The sequence below is a fragment of the Dysidea avara genome, chromosome 10 (genome assembly GCF_963678975.1).
Source record: "Dysidea avara chromosome 10, odDysAvar1.4, whole genome shotgun sequence".
Lineage (NCBI taxonomy): Eukaryota > Metazoa > Porifera > Demospongiae > Dictyoceratida > Dysideidae > Dysidea > Dysidea avara.
Window position 1 is genome coordinate 3931277 of NC_089281.1, and position 17304 is coordinate 3948580.

General features: G+C 39.1%; 1 protein-coding gene across 1 annotated transcript in view; it reads right to left on the reverse strand.

Annotated features, from left to right (window-relative positions):
* The window catches only part of LOC136269330 (uncharacterized), an 18703-nt gene extending 3072 nt beyond the window's left edge, over positions 1-15631 (reverse strand). Inside the window, exons 1-6 of the mRNA XM_066064882.1 lie at positions 14890-15631; positions 13754-13876; positions 11702-11866; positions 9640-9765; positions 8391-8501; positions 7679-7828 (exon numbers count right to left, since the gene is read on the reverse strand). Of these exons, the coding sequence (XP_065920954.1) occupies positions 7679-7828; positions 8391-8501; positions 9640-9765; positions 11702-11866; positions 13754-13876; positions 14890-15534 (1320 nt within the window). The 5' untranslated portion in view covers positions 15535-15631. The remainder of the gene's footprint in view (positions 1-7678; positions 7829-8390; positions 8502-9639; positions 9766-11701; positions 11867-13753; positions 13877-14889) is intronic.
* Between the last annotated feature and the right edge of the window lie 1673 nt (positions 15632-17304).

Sequence of the window (17304 nt, forward strand, 5' to 3'; positions counted from 1 at the left end):
CAGTATTTCAAACTACAAATTATAGTCCACCCACTACACTTTCAAGTTATCAAGACACACAGTAGTGTATCATGCAGCCAAGAAAGCCAGCACGTCACACTGTGTGTATTAGTGCTGCCATGATATACTGAAGTAGATACATCGTATTCATATTAGGGCTGAGCGATACTACCGTTTTATCGATATATCACGATATTTTGAAAGTATTAATATCGCGATATTTTGTTATTAACTATCGTGATACCATGCCTGTACATTACTGTCATTAAAAATCCATTTGTTATGCAGTACTTGGCTAAGAATCCTTGTAAATGATAAAGTCCATCCATCTGGTTTCCCCTGCAGAGAGGTGTGAACACCATAACAACCTCAAAGCATGTGTTACAATAACTGTTACTGTAAACAAGGATGATAGTGGCTAGTTTGCTATCACCTATAAGGACTTCCTGCAGGAATGCTGAGCAATACACTATGTGGCACCAGCTATGATTGACTTATTTGTAAGTATCATGAACTATTCAGTATCGTGAATAGTGGCTTTAGTATCGATCGTGATACTAAAATGGCTCAGCCCTAATTCATATTCATATATAAACTTTGGTGATATTGATATTATGGAGTTTTTCTATATCGAGTGCTGTGTATATTGACAGAAAGAAAATGCAATTTTCACTCCTTAGTCCCTTCTCCAAAGTACGCCATTTTTCTTTAATAGCTGTCTGCCAGGTAGAGTAAGTCACACAACAAATTTGCTCCAGCCATTCGTGAGATATGGGCAGCCAATATTTCTCTTATTTTTATGGGGTCTACGTGGGTCTAGATCATTATGTGTCCACACTTTACAAAACTGCTATAAAACGCAAACACGTAATTTGATTGCCTTGAAACTGGTACAGATAAAAAGCATATAAAAGTGAATTTATGTACTAAGTTTGCAAGGAATCTGATAAATATCCATGGCACTATGAACATCAACTTGCATAAAAATATTGAACTTTTGTCATAGCTACAGGGTGAACCGCTTATGGGAATAATTAGAAGAAATTTGGTGTGTGCATAGGATAGTCATTGTAGCAATGCCTTTTGATGGCTAGAAAAGCAAAGAAGTAACAGCTACAGAGTTACAATACAAAATCCAAAAAACTGTAAATTGTGGGGTTGAGATACACTAATACAGTCATCATGGGATAAAGAAAATGTTGAGAAAAAACCTGCCACAGTTCAAATCAGGGACCTCCATACTGAACACTCACATTATAACTACTTAGCCACTGCTATCACGACTGTTCACCTCACTTAATTTCTACATTATATACTAGTTAAGCACCACAGCAAGTGCAAAACAGAAAATATAGCACACACGAGGGTGAGACAAATATTGTCTAGAACTGACTTAGTATTTAGAATACTATTACGTAATGTACTATAGTTAGAACACGTGTGTACGGTGTGCGTTTTATGTGCTTGTAATCTAGCGTATGTCACGTGCTTTAATTCTATCAGTCGTCAACGTGGTGATCCCGACGAGTCGCTCCTATCTCTAGAACCTGGCCTATTTAGTCTTACAGACATTGGTACAGTGACAGGAATTCGCCCGAGAACACATTAACCCCAGCCAAAGAAGTCATTGTACCGTGGCAAATCGTTGATAACGGTACCCGTTAAGGCAAGCCACGAACCCATTTGATATCGTCGTTGTTTTTGTGTTAATAGTAGATCACGCTGGATAGATGGAGCAATTGTCTCGCCATCAAGCCTCTCGCAAAAGTACTAAAGTCCCACGTGACACGACTCTACAACAAGATCGATGACCTTGTTGACAAGGAAGTGGACGAGTACTCTATCGCACTACTCACTAAAGCCATGGAACAACTCCAGGACAAGTGTGACAAGTTAAACAAAATTAGATTATTACTCTAATTGATGAGCCTCAAGGGCTGGAAGACTACATTATGGAATCTGAGGACCTTAAGGATGATATTGCAGACAAGTTAACAAGAGTTCAAACCATCATAGATATACAGAAACAGCCAAAGAACACCAGTCCACCAACTAACCAACCACAAGTGAGTCAGTTTGTAGATAGTACAAGTCCACCACAGTTAGTCACCACAGTATCAGCAGTAGTGAATCACAAATAAGTGCAAACTTACCATCTGATACTAGCCCACCACAGTTGGATAGTGTAGCAGGGGCAAATAATATTGCAGTGTCATCAAATTCAGTAACTACAACATTGTTAACACCTCCTGTTCAGGTTCAGCAAACCAGTAAATTGTGGTATCCTCCCTATCACTGCCAGAAACCCTTGTTATTAGCAATGTTGCACCACCACCTTTGATACCACTTGCCCCCACCACATCCATCACAAGTTTAGCCAATCATCAAAGTTCAGTGTTGCTGTCAGTACCTGATGCTAGAAGCTTGTACACGACATCAGTGGATCACTTTACACATCATAGTCTGTTTCCCACTTCAGCAGCTGGATATCACGCCAGCACCCAACAGTTTGCCACTAGCCGTCTACCAAAGCTGTCCTTGCCTACTTTCTCAGGTGACCCCTTAACTTGGCAGACATTCTGGGATTCATTCTATGCTGCAATTGATGCCAATCCCAACCTCAGTGGGATACAGAAGTTTAATTATCTTAAGGCACAATTGCAGGGTAATGCCCCCAACACCCAATTCTTCGACTGATGTTACAGGGCTTCTTACACCGATATCACCTTGTAAAGCTCCAGAGACAGTATCTACATGCCTACTTAAAACCGCTGTTGCTCCTGTTATAGCTGGAAACATCAAGACCATGGCAAATATTCTGTTTGATGAAGGTGCCCAAAGGTCATTCATATCTACAGAGATGGTCGAAGAACTAGGCATTTTACCCACTGGTACAACAGACATTTCCTTGGCATCATTTGGCAGCACATCTAGATTACAACAGAAACTTGGAGTCACCACAGTGAAGATAGAAACCATCAGTGGAGAACTAATTTCTATATCAGTGCTCATTGCACCAACGATTGCTGCTCCAATTCAGAACGCTGTTCCCATGTCTGTCAGCGCTATGCCCCATTTGAGTGGACTCAAGCTAGCTCACCCGATTACATCAGACAAGAACTTTACAATTTCAATCTTGATTGGAACTGACTTCTACTGGGAATTTGTACAAGATACAATTGTTAGAGGAGATGGTCCCACAGCTCAGGAGTCCAAACTAGGCTATCTCTTGTCAGGGCCATTACCGTACTCATTCTCTCAGACAGCCACTTCTATTCTACTGCAAATGGCTTCCACGGTAACACCTGAAGAACCAAATCTTGAGAAATTTTGGTCCATTGAATCAGTTGGTACAGATACCAACACATCAGCTGTAGACTCTACGTTCCTTCACACATATCAAGAGTCTTCCATCACTCAAACGCCTGAGGGCATGTATATAGCAAGATTTCCATGGAAAGAGGACAAACCCTTCTTACCCTCAGACATCAACATTTGTAAGAAGCGAACAACCACATTGCTACAGAAACTCAGACAAACACCAGATCTACTAAACATCTATGACAACATCATCAAGGATCAAGAGAAGAGAGGTTTCATTGAAAGAGTTGATGAAAATGATACTGCAGAACACATCCATTATCTATCCCACCGCGCAGTCAAGAAGGACTCTGCCACAACTCCCATCCGTATTGTCTATGACTGTAGTTGTCGTGGTAACAGTAAGTCAGCTAGCCTCAATGATTGTTTGGTCACTGAACCTCCATTTTTGAACAACCTGTGTGGCATATTGATCAGATTTCGTTGTCATGTTTTTGCTCTCTCAACAGATATAGAGAAGGCATTCCTGCACGTGAAGCTGCATCCTGATGACCGGAACTTCACCAGATTTTTATGGACACCTCCGTCAGAGAACTCAGACAAGTTTGCTATATACCGTTTTACTGTCGTTCCGTTTGGGTCATCTAGCTCACCATTCATGCTTGCAGCAGTGCTCGATTTACATCTTAGTAAAGTTGGAACCCCAGTTGCAGAAGACATGAAGGAGAACATGTATGTGGACAACATTTTGTCTGGCTGCAACACGGAGGATGAGTTACAAGTTTACTACAAGGAGTCTAGAGATCTTATGAACCAAGCAAACTTTAATCTCCGTTCTTGGTCATCCAATAGCTGCAGTCTTCAAGCAATCACAGCAAGGGACAAAACAAGCGACCCCAATCCAACCATAGGACTTCTGGGACTCAGATGGAATACCACCACTGACACGTTGTCACTTGCTCCAAGGCAGCTCTCACCAGCTAACACATTTGTTACCAAGAGGGATGTTCTACAAACTTCATCACAGATATTTGACCCCTTGGGTTTTGTAACACCTGTATCAGTCAAAGCCAAAATCTTACTTCATGAGATCTGGCAGACCAAGTTTACATGGGACGAACCTCTCTCGGAAAAGATCACAGATAACTGGCTTAGTATTCTCCCTGACCTGATGCAGCTACCACAGTTTATCATTCCGAGAACTTACCTCTCTACACCAATTACATCTAATTGTTATCTATACGCCTTCTCAGATGCCAGTACTAAAGCATATGGTGCTATCGTATACATCTGCCAGAACCAAGAGATTTCCCTAGTTATGTCAAAGTGTCGTGTGGCTCCAATCAAGACTGTTACCCTTCCTCAATTAGAATTGATGGCAGCTGTTATGGCTACAAGGCTTGTGCAATTTGTCAAATCAGCCATCCACTTTCAACATGATGATTCCTCCAGCCACATACATTTGTGGACAGACAGCCAAATAGTTCTCCACTGGATATACAAGTCACACCATCAGTCCAAGCCATTTATTTCACACCGTGTTACAGAAATTGTTGGAGTATTCCCAGCTAATTCATGGTCATTCACACCGTCTGGTGACAACCCTGCCGATCTTCTAACAAGGGGAGTTTCTGCCCAACAGTTTTTCTCATCAGAGTTATGGTTACATGGACCGCAATGGCTGATATCCAGACAAGACTGGCCACAATGGGTACCAACTAATGCCCTACTACAACTGGTAGACGAAGACGAAGATTCTGAGAATACAACCTCAACTCCCCAGGGCAGTGATGAGACCATAGTAGGTATTCATAACATTGTTGACATTGCACACATTAGTAGTATTAGCAAGTTGTTAGCCGTCACAGCATATGTGCTTAGGTACATTCATAATTCACGTAAACAACAACCACTGCTTAATGGTCCACTGACTGCAACAGAATTGAACAGTGCCAGGAAACATTGGATCTCCAGCAGTCAGTCCACTAGTTATTTGACTGAGCTTTCATACTTACCGAAGAAACAGGGTTCATGCCCTAATCTAGTGAGACAACTTCGCTTGTACTTGGATCAAGACAGCCTGATCAGATGTGGAGGAAGGATCCATAATGCTCCTTTGGACCAGTGTACAAAGTTTCCTTATTTGCTACCACCTAAGCATCCATTAACTACCATGATCATCCAAGACACACATAAGAAGCTCCATCATGGTGGAACAGCTATTACTATGACAGCAGTTCGACAGGTTTACTGGATCCCCACCATTAGACAACGGATCAGAAGCATCTTGAGGAAATGTGTCGCATGTGCCAGAGCAATGGGGAAACCTTACAAGACTCCTGATCTACCTCCACTTCCCAAGACCCGTGTTGGATCAGCCAGACCATTTGCTGTAACGGGGATAGATTTGACTGGGACACTTTATGTCAAGGACCCTATTGGTGAGAGTAAAGCTTACATATGTCTTTTTACCTGTGCTAGTACAAGAGCGATCCACCTGGAAATAGTCACAGATTTGTCAACCGAAACCTTTCTGTTAGCCTTCAGAAGGTTTTCCAGTCGAAGATCTTTTCCATCTGTTATTCTATCTGATAATGCTTCTACATATCTTGCCGCCGCCGAGGAATTGAAGACACTGTTTGAATCCAATGACATCAAGGAAACCCTTGGACGTCAAGGCGTTGATTGGAGATTTATTCCAAAGCGTGCTCCATGGTATGGGGGGTTTTGGGAGCGTCTAATAGGACTGACCAAACAAGCTATCAGAAAGACACTTGGCAGAACGTTTATCTCCCTCCAACAACTACAGACAGTCATAGTAGAAGTCGAGAGTATGTTAAATGATAGACCACTCACTTATGTTAATTCTGATTTACAAGACCCTCAACCATTAACACCATCCCACCTACTTTATGGTAGGAGAATACAGCAAGTTCCTCGCCCCCTCAATGATGATGAAGAAATCAATGATCCAAGTTATGTTGACAGCATAGACCTCAGGAAAAGAGCAGATAAATTGACACAATTGATTGGACATTTTACCTCACGATGGAAGAAAGAGTATTTAACATCATTACGAGAATTCTACAAGAGCACCAAGCAGAGCAAGCAGAGTAAACAGATGATAAGTAAAGGGGATATAGCGATTGTACATGAAGACAATAAACCGAGATTACAGTGGAAACTAGCCATAGTTACAGACCTCATCAAGGGAAATGATGATCAAGTGCGAGCTGCTCATATAAGAACAAGCACTCATGCAACAACGAGACCAGTTTCCAAATTATATCCTCTGGAAGTACAGGACATAGAACAGAATGGCCCTGCCATCACAGAAGATGTTGAATCACCGACTAATAACATAGTTAATGAAGATGCCCAGAACACAGCTACAATTTGTACACGCTCAATGAGAGCAGCTGCTTCTAAGGCAATCCAGAAGATGAAAGAATGGAATGGTTTGCTCGGCCCGCCCCCGGAGGATGTCTAGAACTGACTTAGTATTTAGAATACTATTACGTAATGTACTATAGTTAGAACACGTGTGTATGGTGTGCGTTTTATGTGCTTGTAATCTAGCGTGTGTCACGTGCTTTAATTCTATCAGTCGTCAACGTGGTGATCCCGACGAGTCGCTCCTATCTCTAGAACCTGGCCTATTTAGTCTTACAGACAAATATAGCACAAGATGAAGCCAAGTGTTCGACACCACACCCGAGTGCTATATTTTCCGTAGCGCACGAGCATATGTGGTGATTTAACTGGTTTAATGTATGAATGTGAAGTTGCAACAAAAGAAGTCATTTATCATGACCTGGAGCATCATGATGGCAGAAACAAATTAGTACCTACTCATGATTAGTGGAAACAGCAATTAACACCAAGTTAAATTGTGACCCATCCGATCCAGAATTCACTTAGTAGTGGAACAGGAGGATGAGGAGAACCACTGAGAAAAGCTAGCTATGGTGTATGTGAGTAATGGACAGTTTGTACAGCTATCAAATTGTTCGTGAGAGTGGCTATTGGTTGAAGACATCAATAACAAGTGGCCACTGAATCTAACCAAGTGGACTTACAATGATGGACATATAGTGATCAAATTAAGGTCAAGTCACGCAATTATTGTACTGGAAATACAAACATCTGTGTGCATACAGCCAAGTGTATTGGTGGACTTTATTAATTTGGCAAATGGGTTGCTCATTCACTGGCATTTGCCATGGAGAATTGAAATCATTTCAAAGTTTGCCAATTAAATTTGTCACTAATTAAATTACATAATCGGTACTATCAGTATATGGTCCTACTTAAATTTGGATATGCATATACATAATGTTCACATATTACCACATACCTTATTACCAACCAATAACATTGGTACTTCTTGATCAGAGATGTTGTTTAATAGCTGCTGTCTCCAATTAGCCACCGCACGTAAACTTATCCTGTTTGGATCCGTCATGTCAAAAACAATGAGTACTACACTTGCACCACGATAGAAACCCTAGGAATAAAAACAGTGAACAGGTAATTATAGTGTACACCCTACATTTTTTGTGTATATTTATACACGTATTTACTGTAAATGAAGTTATTGACTTATTAACAGCAAGCACATAATTGTGTAAGTCCTTGATAATATTGAGTATGGTAATTGAACTTTACTTTTTTGTGATAAGAATGTTCATTATTCCCCAACCTAAAAATTAATGAGATTTGAATGTACTGTATGCCATGACATGTTATTGGTGCAATCAAGCCAATTCGAATTGTTTCCTACGAGTCTGTACACTAATTTAAATTTCTATTAGACAACTAATTGACTACATATAATTATTGCCTTTAACTCTAAAATGGCTACAGCTACAGGCTTTATTTTGAAAATCAAACATTGCTATCTGCTTTTGAATACTGTGGATGCAGTTCATGAATTTTGGATTTACTTTTCAACTATTGTTTCAAATACCATGGATCTGACTAACTATTTTAATATTACCATCATCGTAGCAAAGTTAGTATCAGAATAATTGCACTAAATCTACTACAACATACAAAAGCATACTCACTGGTGTAATCCAGTTATATGTTTCTTGTCCTGCAGTATCCCACACAGCCAACTTGATATTTTTATGCCTTGTGACATGATGGGCATAACATGTGCCATGTGTACTACCAACCTACATTATGTACCAAGTTAAGGAATACGTATTACACATTTCAGCGGTCTATTTAGAGTTTCATATGTAGGACACTTGACAAGCAGGTAATTTTGGTGAGAGAAACATCAGTATAGCAATTTTGGCAATGAATATGGATCAACACATACATACAAACCTTTTGTAAAGCCAGGCAGCCAGCCATAGGCCGGCTGTGGGCACGTGCCTGGTTAGCTGCAATCGTTTTTGTAAAAGTGTGTTTGTGTCTGTGTCTCTGTGTGTGCATGTGTACCTACTTATCTACTCATGTTTGTCCGTACACACTCACGTGAGCAAAATTGTTAAATGGTAAAAGCAGATTACACATAAGAAGTAAAAGCGAAATGAAGTCTGTATATTAAACTTCTGCATAGGTAAACTTTGTTCTGAGGTGGTTTTTGTGATGGTCTGAAATCTGGGTGTGGTGACGGGTTTTACAGGTGTTTGTTGACTGAAAAACAATGGTGTAACCCTTGTAGATTACCAGGAATAACCTATCCTTTCGAGTTTTGAAAGGGGCATATCCCTTACATATGCATGCAAACAAAAATGAAGAGCAGCCTTGAGGTTTTGTCGAAAGAATTCGTAGGAAAAAACAAACAAAAAAAAAACGATAGTCAAACTATGAACAGTTTAGAAGATACTTCTGTGTATAATATGTAGCAAGTGCTTGGCAATGCATAGCAACATAATTGAAGAATTACATGAATTACAAAATCCGAAATTACAATAAATTATGTATTATTGCAAAACCAAAAACCTATTGGCTAAAATAATAACATAGCTCATTCCAGATAAGCTGGTTAGCTACATGGACGTCTGGTTTTTAGAAGTAGACTTGTTTTAAAATTGAAAAGCTGCCTGATCAGCAACTTCCACAAACCATAAATGCACTATACCTAGCCACCACTTTCAACATAATCTCTACACTTTGTCAAATGAAGTCATAATCATGTGGTCAAATGCTCAAAGTTTACCCTTTATTATACATTAAACTGAGTTGATATCTGCTTTTTCTCTACAGCACACTTTCTCCATCACAAAACATGAAAATTATGACAATATGGTACATAAATGCATATACAAACTAGTAAATGGTCATGGGCATTAATAAGGATACAGTGACAGGTGATAACTCAGTAAAGGCGTTCTTCAAAAATCTTTCAACAAGTGACGTCTTTCCAACTCCACTGTTACCAAGCAAAATTAATTTTAGACTGATCATATCAGGAAGTGGAACAGCAGACTACATAACATACAATTTAATTGTAAGCATACGTACATATATAGTTGTTACTAGCTGCATTGATACGCAAAAAAAAGAACATGATACTGTAATTCTCAAATTATTTACTGTATAATCTAATTAGCTAAGTATATGCTGTGGTGAAGTTTCAGTCTCATATACCAAGAAATTACAAATGCAATGATATACATAGTTGAGACTGGCACTATTGTATTAACCACGAATAGGCAAATCTATCATTTTCCTTCACTGACAAAGTCAGTGAAGAAAGTCTGACTTGTGTTGACCACATACTATTTCAATGAAACAAAAAAATTTAGTAGGTAAATAAGATGATATTCAGGTTTAAAATTTTTTCATCACAAACAAAGCATTTAGACTGCACTAATCAAACTGTTGCACTACAAGGAGTCTGGAACACTAGTGATGACTTGCACTTGGACCACTTACTGTACCGTTAAACATGTAGGTGGGTACATACTAGCCTCCGACCCATTAGTGAGTCCTGTGTTAGCACATTTTATGTAGCTACTGGACTCCACCAGGAAAGTTGCATAAATAGTTTTATATTGATCAATTGTCAACATTTATTCCATATAGCCATTTTATGACAGCCAAGCAAACACTATGAAACACATATAGCATGACCCCATTGGCAGATAATATACATATCATTTGTGACCAGATTTCAAAAAGGGGTCTTCCAAACACATCCAATTCTATGAATTTGGAAGACCATAACTTAGTTGCCAAACCACATGCAAACCTCAAATTTTCTTCATCAATTAACCTATGTTGGTTCTCACCACAGCCCAAATTTCAAGCCAATAGCTCATTGTAATCTGAAGTTATGAATTATCAAATGTGGTATATTGGATGTGTGTGGAAGACCCCTTTTCACAAATCCAGTCACATTTCATCATTAATGGCTATTGTTATACTAATGATGATTAGGAATCAAATTTGACCACAACCTCTGGCAAGTTACTGTACTAACTATCTATTTCAAACAAATAATACATAATATAATTATCACTTTCACACCTCAAATCAAAGGAACCACCAGGGCTACATTTCATATGTAGCCCAGTTAGCCAGGCTACATACAAAATGTAGCCAGGCTACAACTGGGCACTAATTATATAGATGTTGAGGCTGAAATTGATTGTGGGGATCGATTAATACTCATGTAATTAGGATGCACGACTTAGATTTTGCCATGAAAACCACTCAGACAGAGAACGTTTTGTTATCCTCGCCATTCTACAAGTTGAAAAACGTTGGGCTAAGGTGAGAACTAGCGCTATAGCTTATTCACCAATCGTTTCCACACATTTTCGAATACGGGCACACCCCCATCACGAAGCTACCACTCTGCACGAACTAACCACTCTACAAACAAGCTTACCTACAGTATCTAGTCCTTTAGTAAGCTCCTTACTTTTCCATAAACAATTCAATAGCACTGATTAAAAGAGTAAACCCACGTAACCCTGTGATATCTCTACGATATGTCCGTTTATCATAACCGAAATGTACTAACTGCTGACCCATAATCGAAAATTTTAGGTATGCATGTATAATACATCCAGTGGCTGCACTCGTGTTGGCTTGGGTGATTGATCGCCCTGTACAGGCTATCAGCCTAATAAGTGTTACATATTAGCTGTAACACGGGGCATTCAGGCTTTGCCTGATATGTATGCCTGAGGGCCGCAGGCCTGAGGGCATTCGGGCATACATATCAGGCAAAGCCCTCATGCCCATGTTACAACTATTACTTGTACTAGCTGTATATTTCCTTAAATCTATATTTTACTTTATACGTAGGTACATTATACAAAATGAATCTTTTTCCTTTAACCGTACAAATACATTTTCAAGGGAACTACTGATTTGTACATAATAAACAAATGTACATACATAAAGTACGTACTTTATTCAGCACTGAAATATACACCATTTCATGATCATCAGCCACAGCTCCAGGAAGCTCATTTCCCTTAGTGGTGATAGCAGTCGTTGTCGTCACTGTCCCTGACTGTTTACTTCCAGAAGCAACAATACCAGAGTCGCAGGCAGTATCAATTATAGTGGGTGACTAAATTAATGATATACATGTGTACAATAAGTATTTGAATATCATAACAATATGTCTTGTCAACAGGACACATCAGTTTCAGCTTTAGTATCCACATTAAAATTGCTCTATTAACTTTAGATTGCAAAAGAGACCGTCTTTGGTGGACACAAAAGTGTGTTAGCATGTTCATCTACTGTAATACACACATTGATTTTGTGTCCAAACCATGCATAACTGAATGGACTGTTTTAAGGAACACCATAATGTAGTGTAAGCAAGTGAGTGACACCATTATAGTCACCTTAGCCAGTTTTTCTGTAATTTAAGGAAATAATGTAGTTTTAATCATACAGTACAATAGTACTGTATAGTAGGGACATCGAAGGTGTGGGGGCAATCCGTGCTATAATGTAGCCCAAAAACCTGCCGCGATTTTTCCTCACAATGACATGACAGTATTAGTTGGGTAAAACCAAGCTCAAAAGTGTCTTCAGATCGACCTGAAACGTTTCCATCAAGATGTAACAGAATTATTATTTTTATTTATTCAATGGAATTTTCTACTGCCTGCCTGCCTGCCTGATGCCTTCAGTCAAGCGTAGCGGAAAACTGGCTACAGCTACAGCCCTAATTCTTTTGCAGAAACGTTCCTAGCTTGCTTAAGAAAAAACCTTTGCTATAATGATAAACATACAATGCTTGCACTATTGTCTTTAGTTACTTTTTATCCTTCTTTACCAAGGCCATCAGTCAAGGTTCTACTGTTGAGTGTAATAGACTACAGTACGGCTTCCATCTACCAGTGTATATTGCATCAAACTATTTGAATACATGTGGTTGCCGGTCACGTATGTCGCAGTTGATATCAAATAGTGAGAGCAACTCGTGGCAAACTATATAGCATTGTGTAAGTCAATAGATATAGTTTATTTAGTAACAATGTTAAACCGAGTCAGGTCATTCAGGTCCTGGTCTGACCCCATGTGCTAAATTAAATGTGGACGTGTTACTACACGTCATAGCGTAGCCCTGCTTCTTTCATGAGCCATGCCCACTTATGTAAATTACTGTCTGTAGACAACATATGGTAGCCACACCCATTCATCAGTCTGTAGGTATGCACGAATCCATGTCCATTATTGTCTGCAGGCTTATGTAGAGCCACACCCACTTATCAGTTGTTATTGCATGAGTCAATCTAGTATAATAGTGCTGTGAGTAACTCTTAAAGTATTGTGACTGGTTTTGTGAAAAGCAGGCTATTTAGTGGTCATGAGCTTGTAATCAAAAAACTTCACAAACAAGTATAAGAAAAAATTAGGAATTTTAAATTAGATTAGGGACAGTGTATAGTGCTGCAATAAAAAGTACTGAAATAAGCTGGATTGGAGTAATACGTAATGTCCAAATACTGTAAAACAATAAGAAGTGAATATCCCGACTGTGCTATACTTCTTATTGCAGCACTATACACTGTCCCTACTCTAATTTAAAATTCCTAATTTATTCTTATACTTGTATAAATACAAATCCTGTATATTGCATTGTAGCTACAATCCATGGAAGGTTGAATAATGAAAACCAGAACTACTTGACATTTTCTGTGCATGTGGAAAAGACTCTTTATCCAAAATCTAGCCACATTTTAATGCTAAAATATATATTTGGGCAACATAGATTAAATTGAACTATAATACAATGAAATTACTACATACGTACGTATGTACGTACGTATATGGATACCTGGTAGAGAAAGTGTGCAGTAAGTCTATTAAGCACATTTTAATTGACTCAAAAAGTTTACATGTGAATGACAAAAACAACTGCTGTACTCAAAACTGCACTCAGTTTCTCAGTAAATCAATAACATGAATAACTGGTACATGTACTGTACAAATATATTACCTCATTCAAGTCTGTTAAGTTACTTCTACAGTGACAGTGAGGAGTACATGCAGAGTGTGATCCAGTCTGAGAATCCTGTTGTTCAGTTGAAACATCTTCGTCCAATGTAAAAAGCTGATGAGACTAGAAGAGCACATATATCAAACACATATACTATGGCACAAACAACATGCAACTACGAAGTTGGTGGTCTTGAGGACAAGGCTGGTTTGGATTGTAATGTGAAAATTCTTCCAAACTGCATTTCAAGCATACTAGAATCACATCTATTATTACTAATAATGTTATTCTCTCTTTTCTCGTATAAAGTCACATTCAATAAACACTTGTCTCAATTATAAGCCAGAGCATTTCCTGGACATATTTGGAAAATAAATGCCTGGTCTCAAATAGAAGTCCGAGCTATTAATGGAGTCAACTGTTACTTGCTTTAATCCTTTCACCTGCTGCTATTTTCCAAACTTATTAACATTAAATTTAGAGCCATTAAGGTGCTACTAGTAACTACGTGAGTAGTTCGTGTACATGCAGGTAAGTATCACACAACTGTTTTCCAATCATTTTAGCCATTCACTACACTAGTCAACACATTGTATACAGGTTCTCTAAGCTTACCATTACAATAATGGTCTTCTACCACAACTTCAATACCAGAAATCGCTTAGACCTATCCAAAATAAATGCCTGGTTTCAAATAAAGGCCCTATTTGTTTACAGGCCTGGTCAAAAGTGCTGGGAACAAGGAAATACAGTATACAAAGACCTGGGTCTGGGCCTTAAAAGCGAAATCATAATTACACCATGTTTCACACTATTCCAGGAAATCCATGCAGCTCGTTATCAACTTGAGTTATTAAACCCGGTGTACTATACATACAACATGAGCTTGGCATTTTGCCTGCACCTTATAATGAGCTAGAATAATATGTCTGTCAAACAATATTCTGAACTGTGATAATCATCCCAATAGGTAAAGTACATAAAAGATATGCGTTTGTTATACATAGGCCCAACAATAGCTACCTGTTTTAAAATATATATATAAATCCCACATTCTTTTTTTGTGAATGCTTTCTTTTCTATAAATAGTTAGATCCAACATCGGACTATGATACAGATGTAGTTATGTAACTCACTTTTCCAGATGCTGCCGGTGATGGTTGTTTTTGTACGGTTACGAGCTCGTCATTGTTGATAGATGATGATACATGTGATGTCTCTTGTCCAGGAGATACCTTAAGAACACGGTTGTCAGCTGGCACAGAATGCATAGGTCTTCTTTCCACTGGTGTCGGCAGGGAAGAAGTGAGTCGGGTACATTGTATGCATTGGTCTGGTTGTGATTGTTCCTCAGACTGCACAATATCTGGTAAACCAGTCTGAAGACTGACAAATCTTCCTGTCGGCTGCCTCTGATTACCGTGTTGTCTACAACCTGATGACCAACTGTTTGATCTAATACCACCAGACTGCTGCAAATCGTGAAATTTAGTCTCTAATTTGGTTACCAAATCAATGTGTGGTTGATAGTGTCCTGTTTCCTGCAAAACTTCAATGAAATCATTCAGAGCTGGCAGTCCTTTGTTCGCTAATGCCTTCAGATACAACTTCATTGGTTTTTGGGCATCTCCTAAGCTTTCAAGTTCGTTCACTTCATTCGCCGTTAGTCTATTTCTCGCGTGGAGTAGTAAAATAATTTCATTGACATTAATATGACCCACGATCGCTGGGGATAACTGCTGCAACACTGCATTGGCGATTTGATCCTGCGATGTTGTCATAATGCTGATGTCAACACTCCAATGGCACAACAGCAAACAATGAAGGAAGAGTGACGAAATCGCTGTTTTCCCTAATAAGGTATATCATCACGTGGGAGCTTTGCGAGTTGTACCATCCGGTAAGTGGGTAAAAATCCGGAATGTGCTATATAAACGTATATTCATCATCAGGTGATTATGCTATTATGCATCGCAAAAGGGATAGCCACGCCCTAGTCTCGCGTGCCAGACGGTTTGTGTGGGGGCGGCAAATAAACCTGTTTATTTACCAAACGGTTTGTGTGGGGGCGGCAAATAAACCTGTTTATTTACCGCCCCCACACAAACCATCTATCACGCGAGACTAGCCACGCCCACTGGGGGCGTGTCATCGTATAAATGTGTGTCACAACCGGCCTATATAGTTAGAAGCTGTATATAGCTATCATGGAAATGCACATAATTCCTTTATGAGGAGAGAAATTAAATATCATAGGCATAGATACTATAGCCTTATAGTATCTATGTCATAGGTACAGCTTGGTGACTTGTTCCACATAATAATTATACTTTTTATTCTGTAAATGTTGTCCCACTAGGAACCTGTGAGAAGGCTCTTAAATTTTGTGAGTCAGAAACATGTATCTCAGAGTAACTAAAACCTGAAAAATGTAGCATAAAATCCCAGACCCAGTGGTGACTTGGTCCCCAGCAACATGCAGCCTGAGTCTAGCAAGCCACAAGTACAGTCTGGGACAAAGAACAGTATAGTGGACAAAATCGGTGAATACTATATTATATTGTTTGTGATTTTAGCCAGACTGATTACAAGAGTAATGCGGCTATTTTTATATATATAAGCTGTAATGAAATCAGTTGTATAGGGCTGTAGGATTTTGATACTTTGATATGAACAAAGAGTCCTACATTAATATATATCAACTCGAAGTTTGCAATAGTTCATTGTTGTTCATTCTCTCTTCACTAAAGTGTTGTGTTGTTCAGTGATGGTTACTTTCTTCATAAGTGCAGGAGCATGTAGCCGCAAAGGGTCTATAGGTATACGTACGTCTACATGCAGGTATTGGTCAAGAGCAACAGGACATCCAGTCAAGATGTGGGTTGGAGAACTTGACAAAGGGCACATTTAGGGTTAGTATTGATAGCTAGCTTCATAGGAGTTGGTAGAGTATCACGTAGCAAGAAGGACAGCTGTTCGTTTCTCAGGGAGGCCATACATCAATTTCTTCCACAAAGGACAATCTTGCTCCAGAGTGACATTGTCTAAAAATATATTTTGGACAGTTAGTTAATGGTAGAATTTTGATTCCCAATAATCAATGTGAGTACGATATGTAAATTATGACATGCATGGTTCGGCAGAGTGCGGAACGTTGGCAACTGAAGCTTTAGCAGCAGATAAAGAGTTAAGGACAGTGGAAGAAACATCTGGACTGTTGGCTAGTTCAAATATCACAGCTCTACAATCAGTGGGTCAACTGACCACTCAACAGCCAGAAAATATGAGAGTTTAGCTTAGTGACTGCTTCAGATGAGGTAAAAAGGGGAAATCATCATATCCAGGTGAATACCATTCCAGGAATGCAATTTCGAGGAAGGTTCAACCATCTCTTAACAAACCCCTATGATTGCTGAGTATAATAAACCATATCCGAGGACCATATCAGTTAACAGTCAGCTCCCAGCGGAGCCTAGCTAGAAAGCTACACCGAAAATGATGAGCTACAAGAGAATAAACTATAACAGTATAAGAGAAATGTAGCACTATGA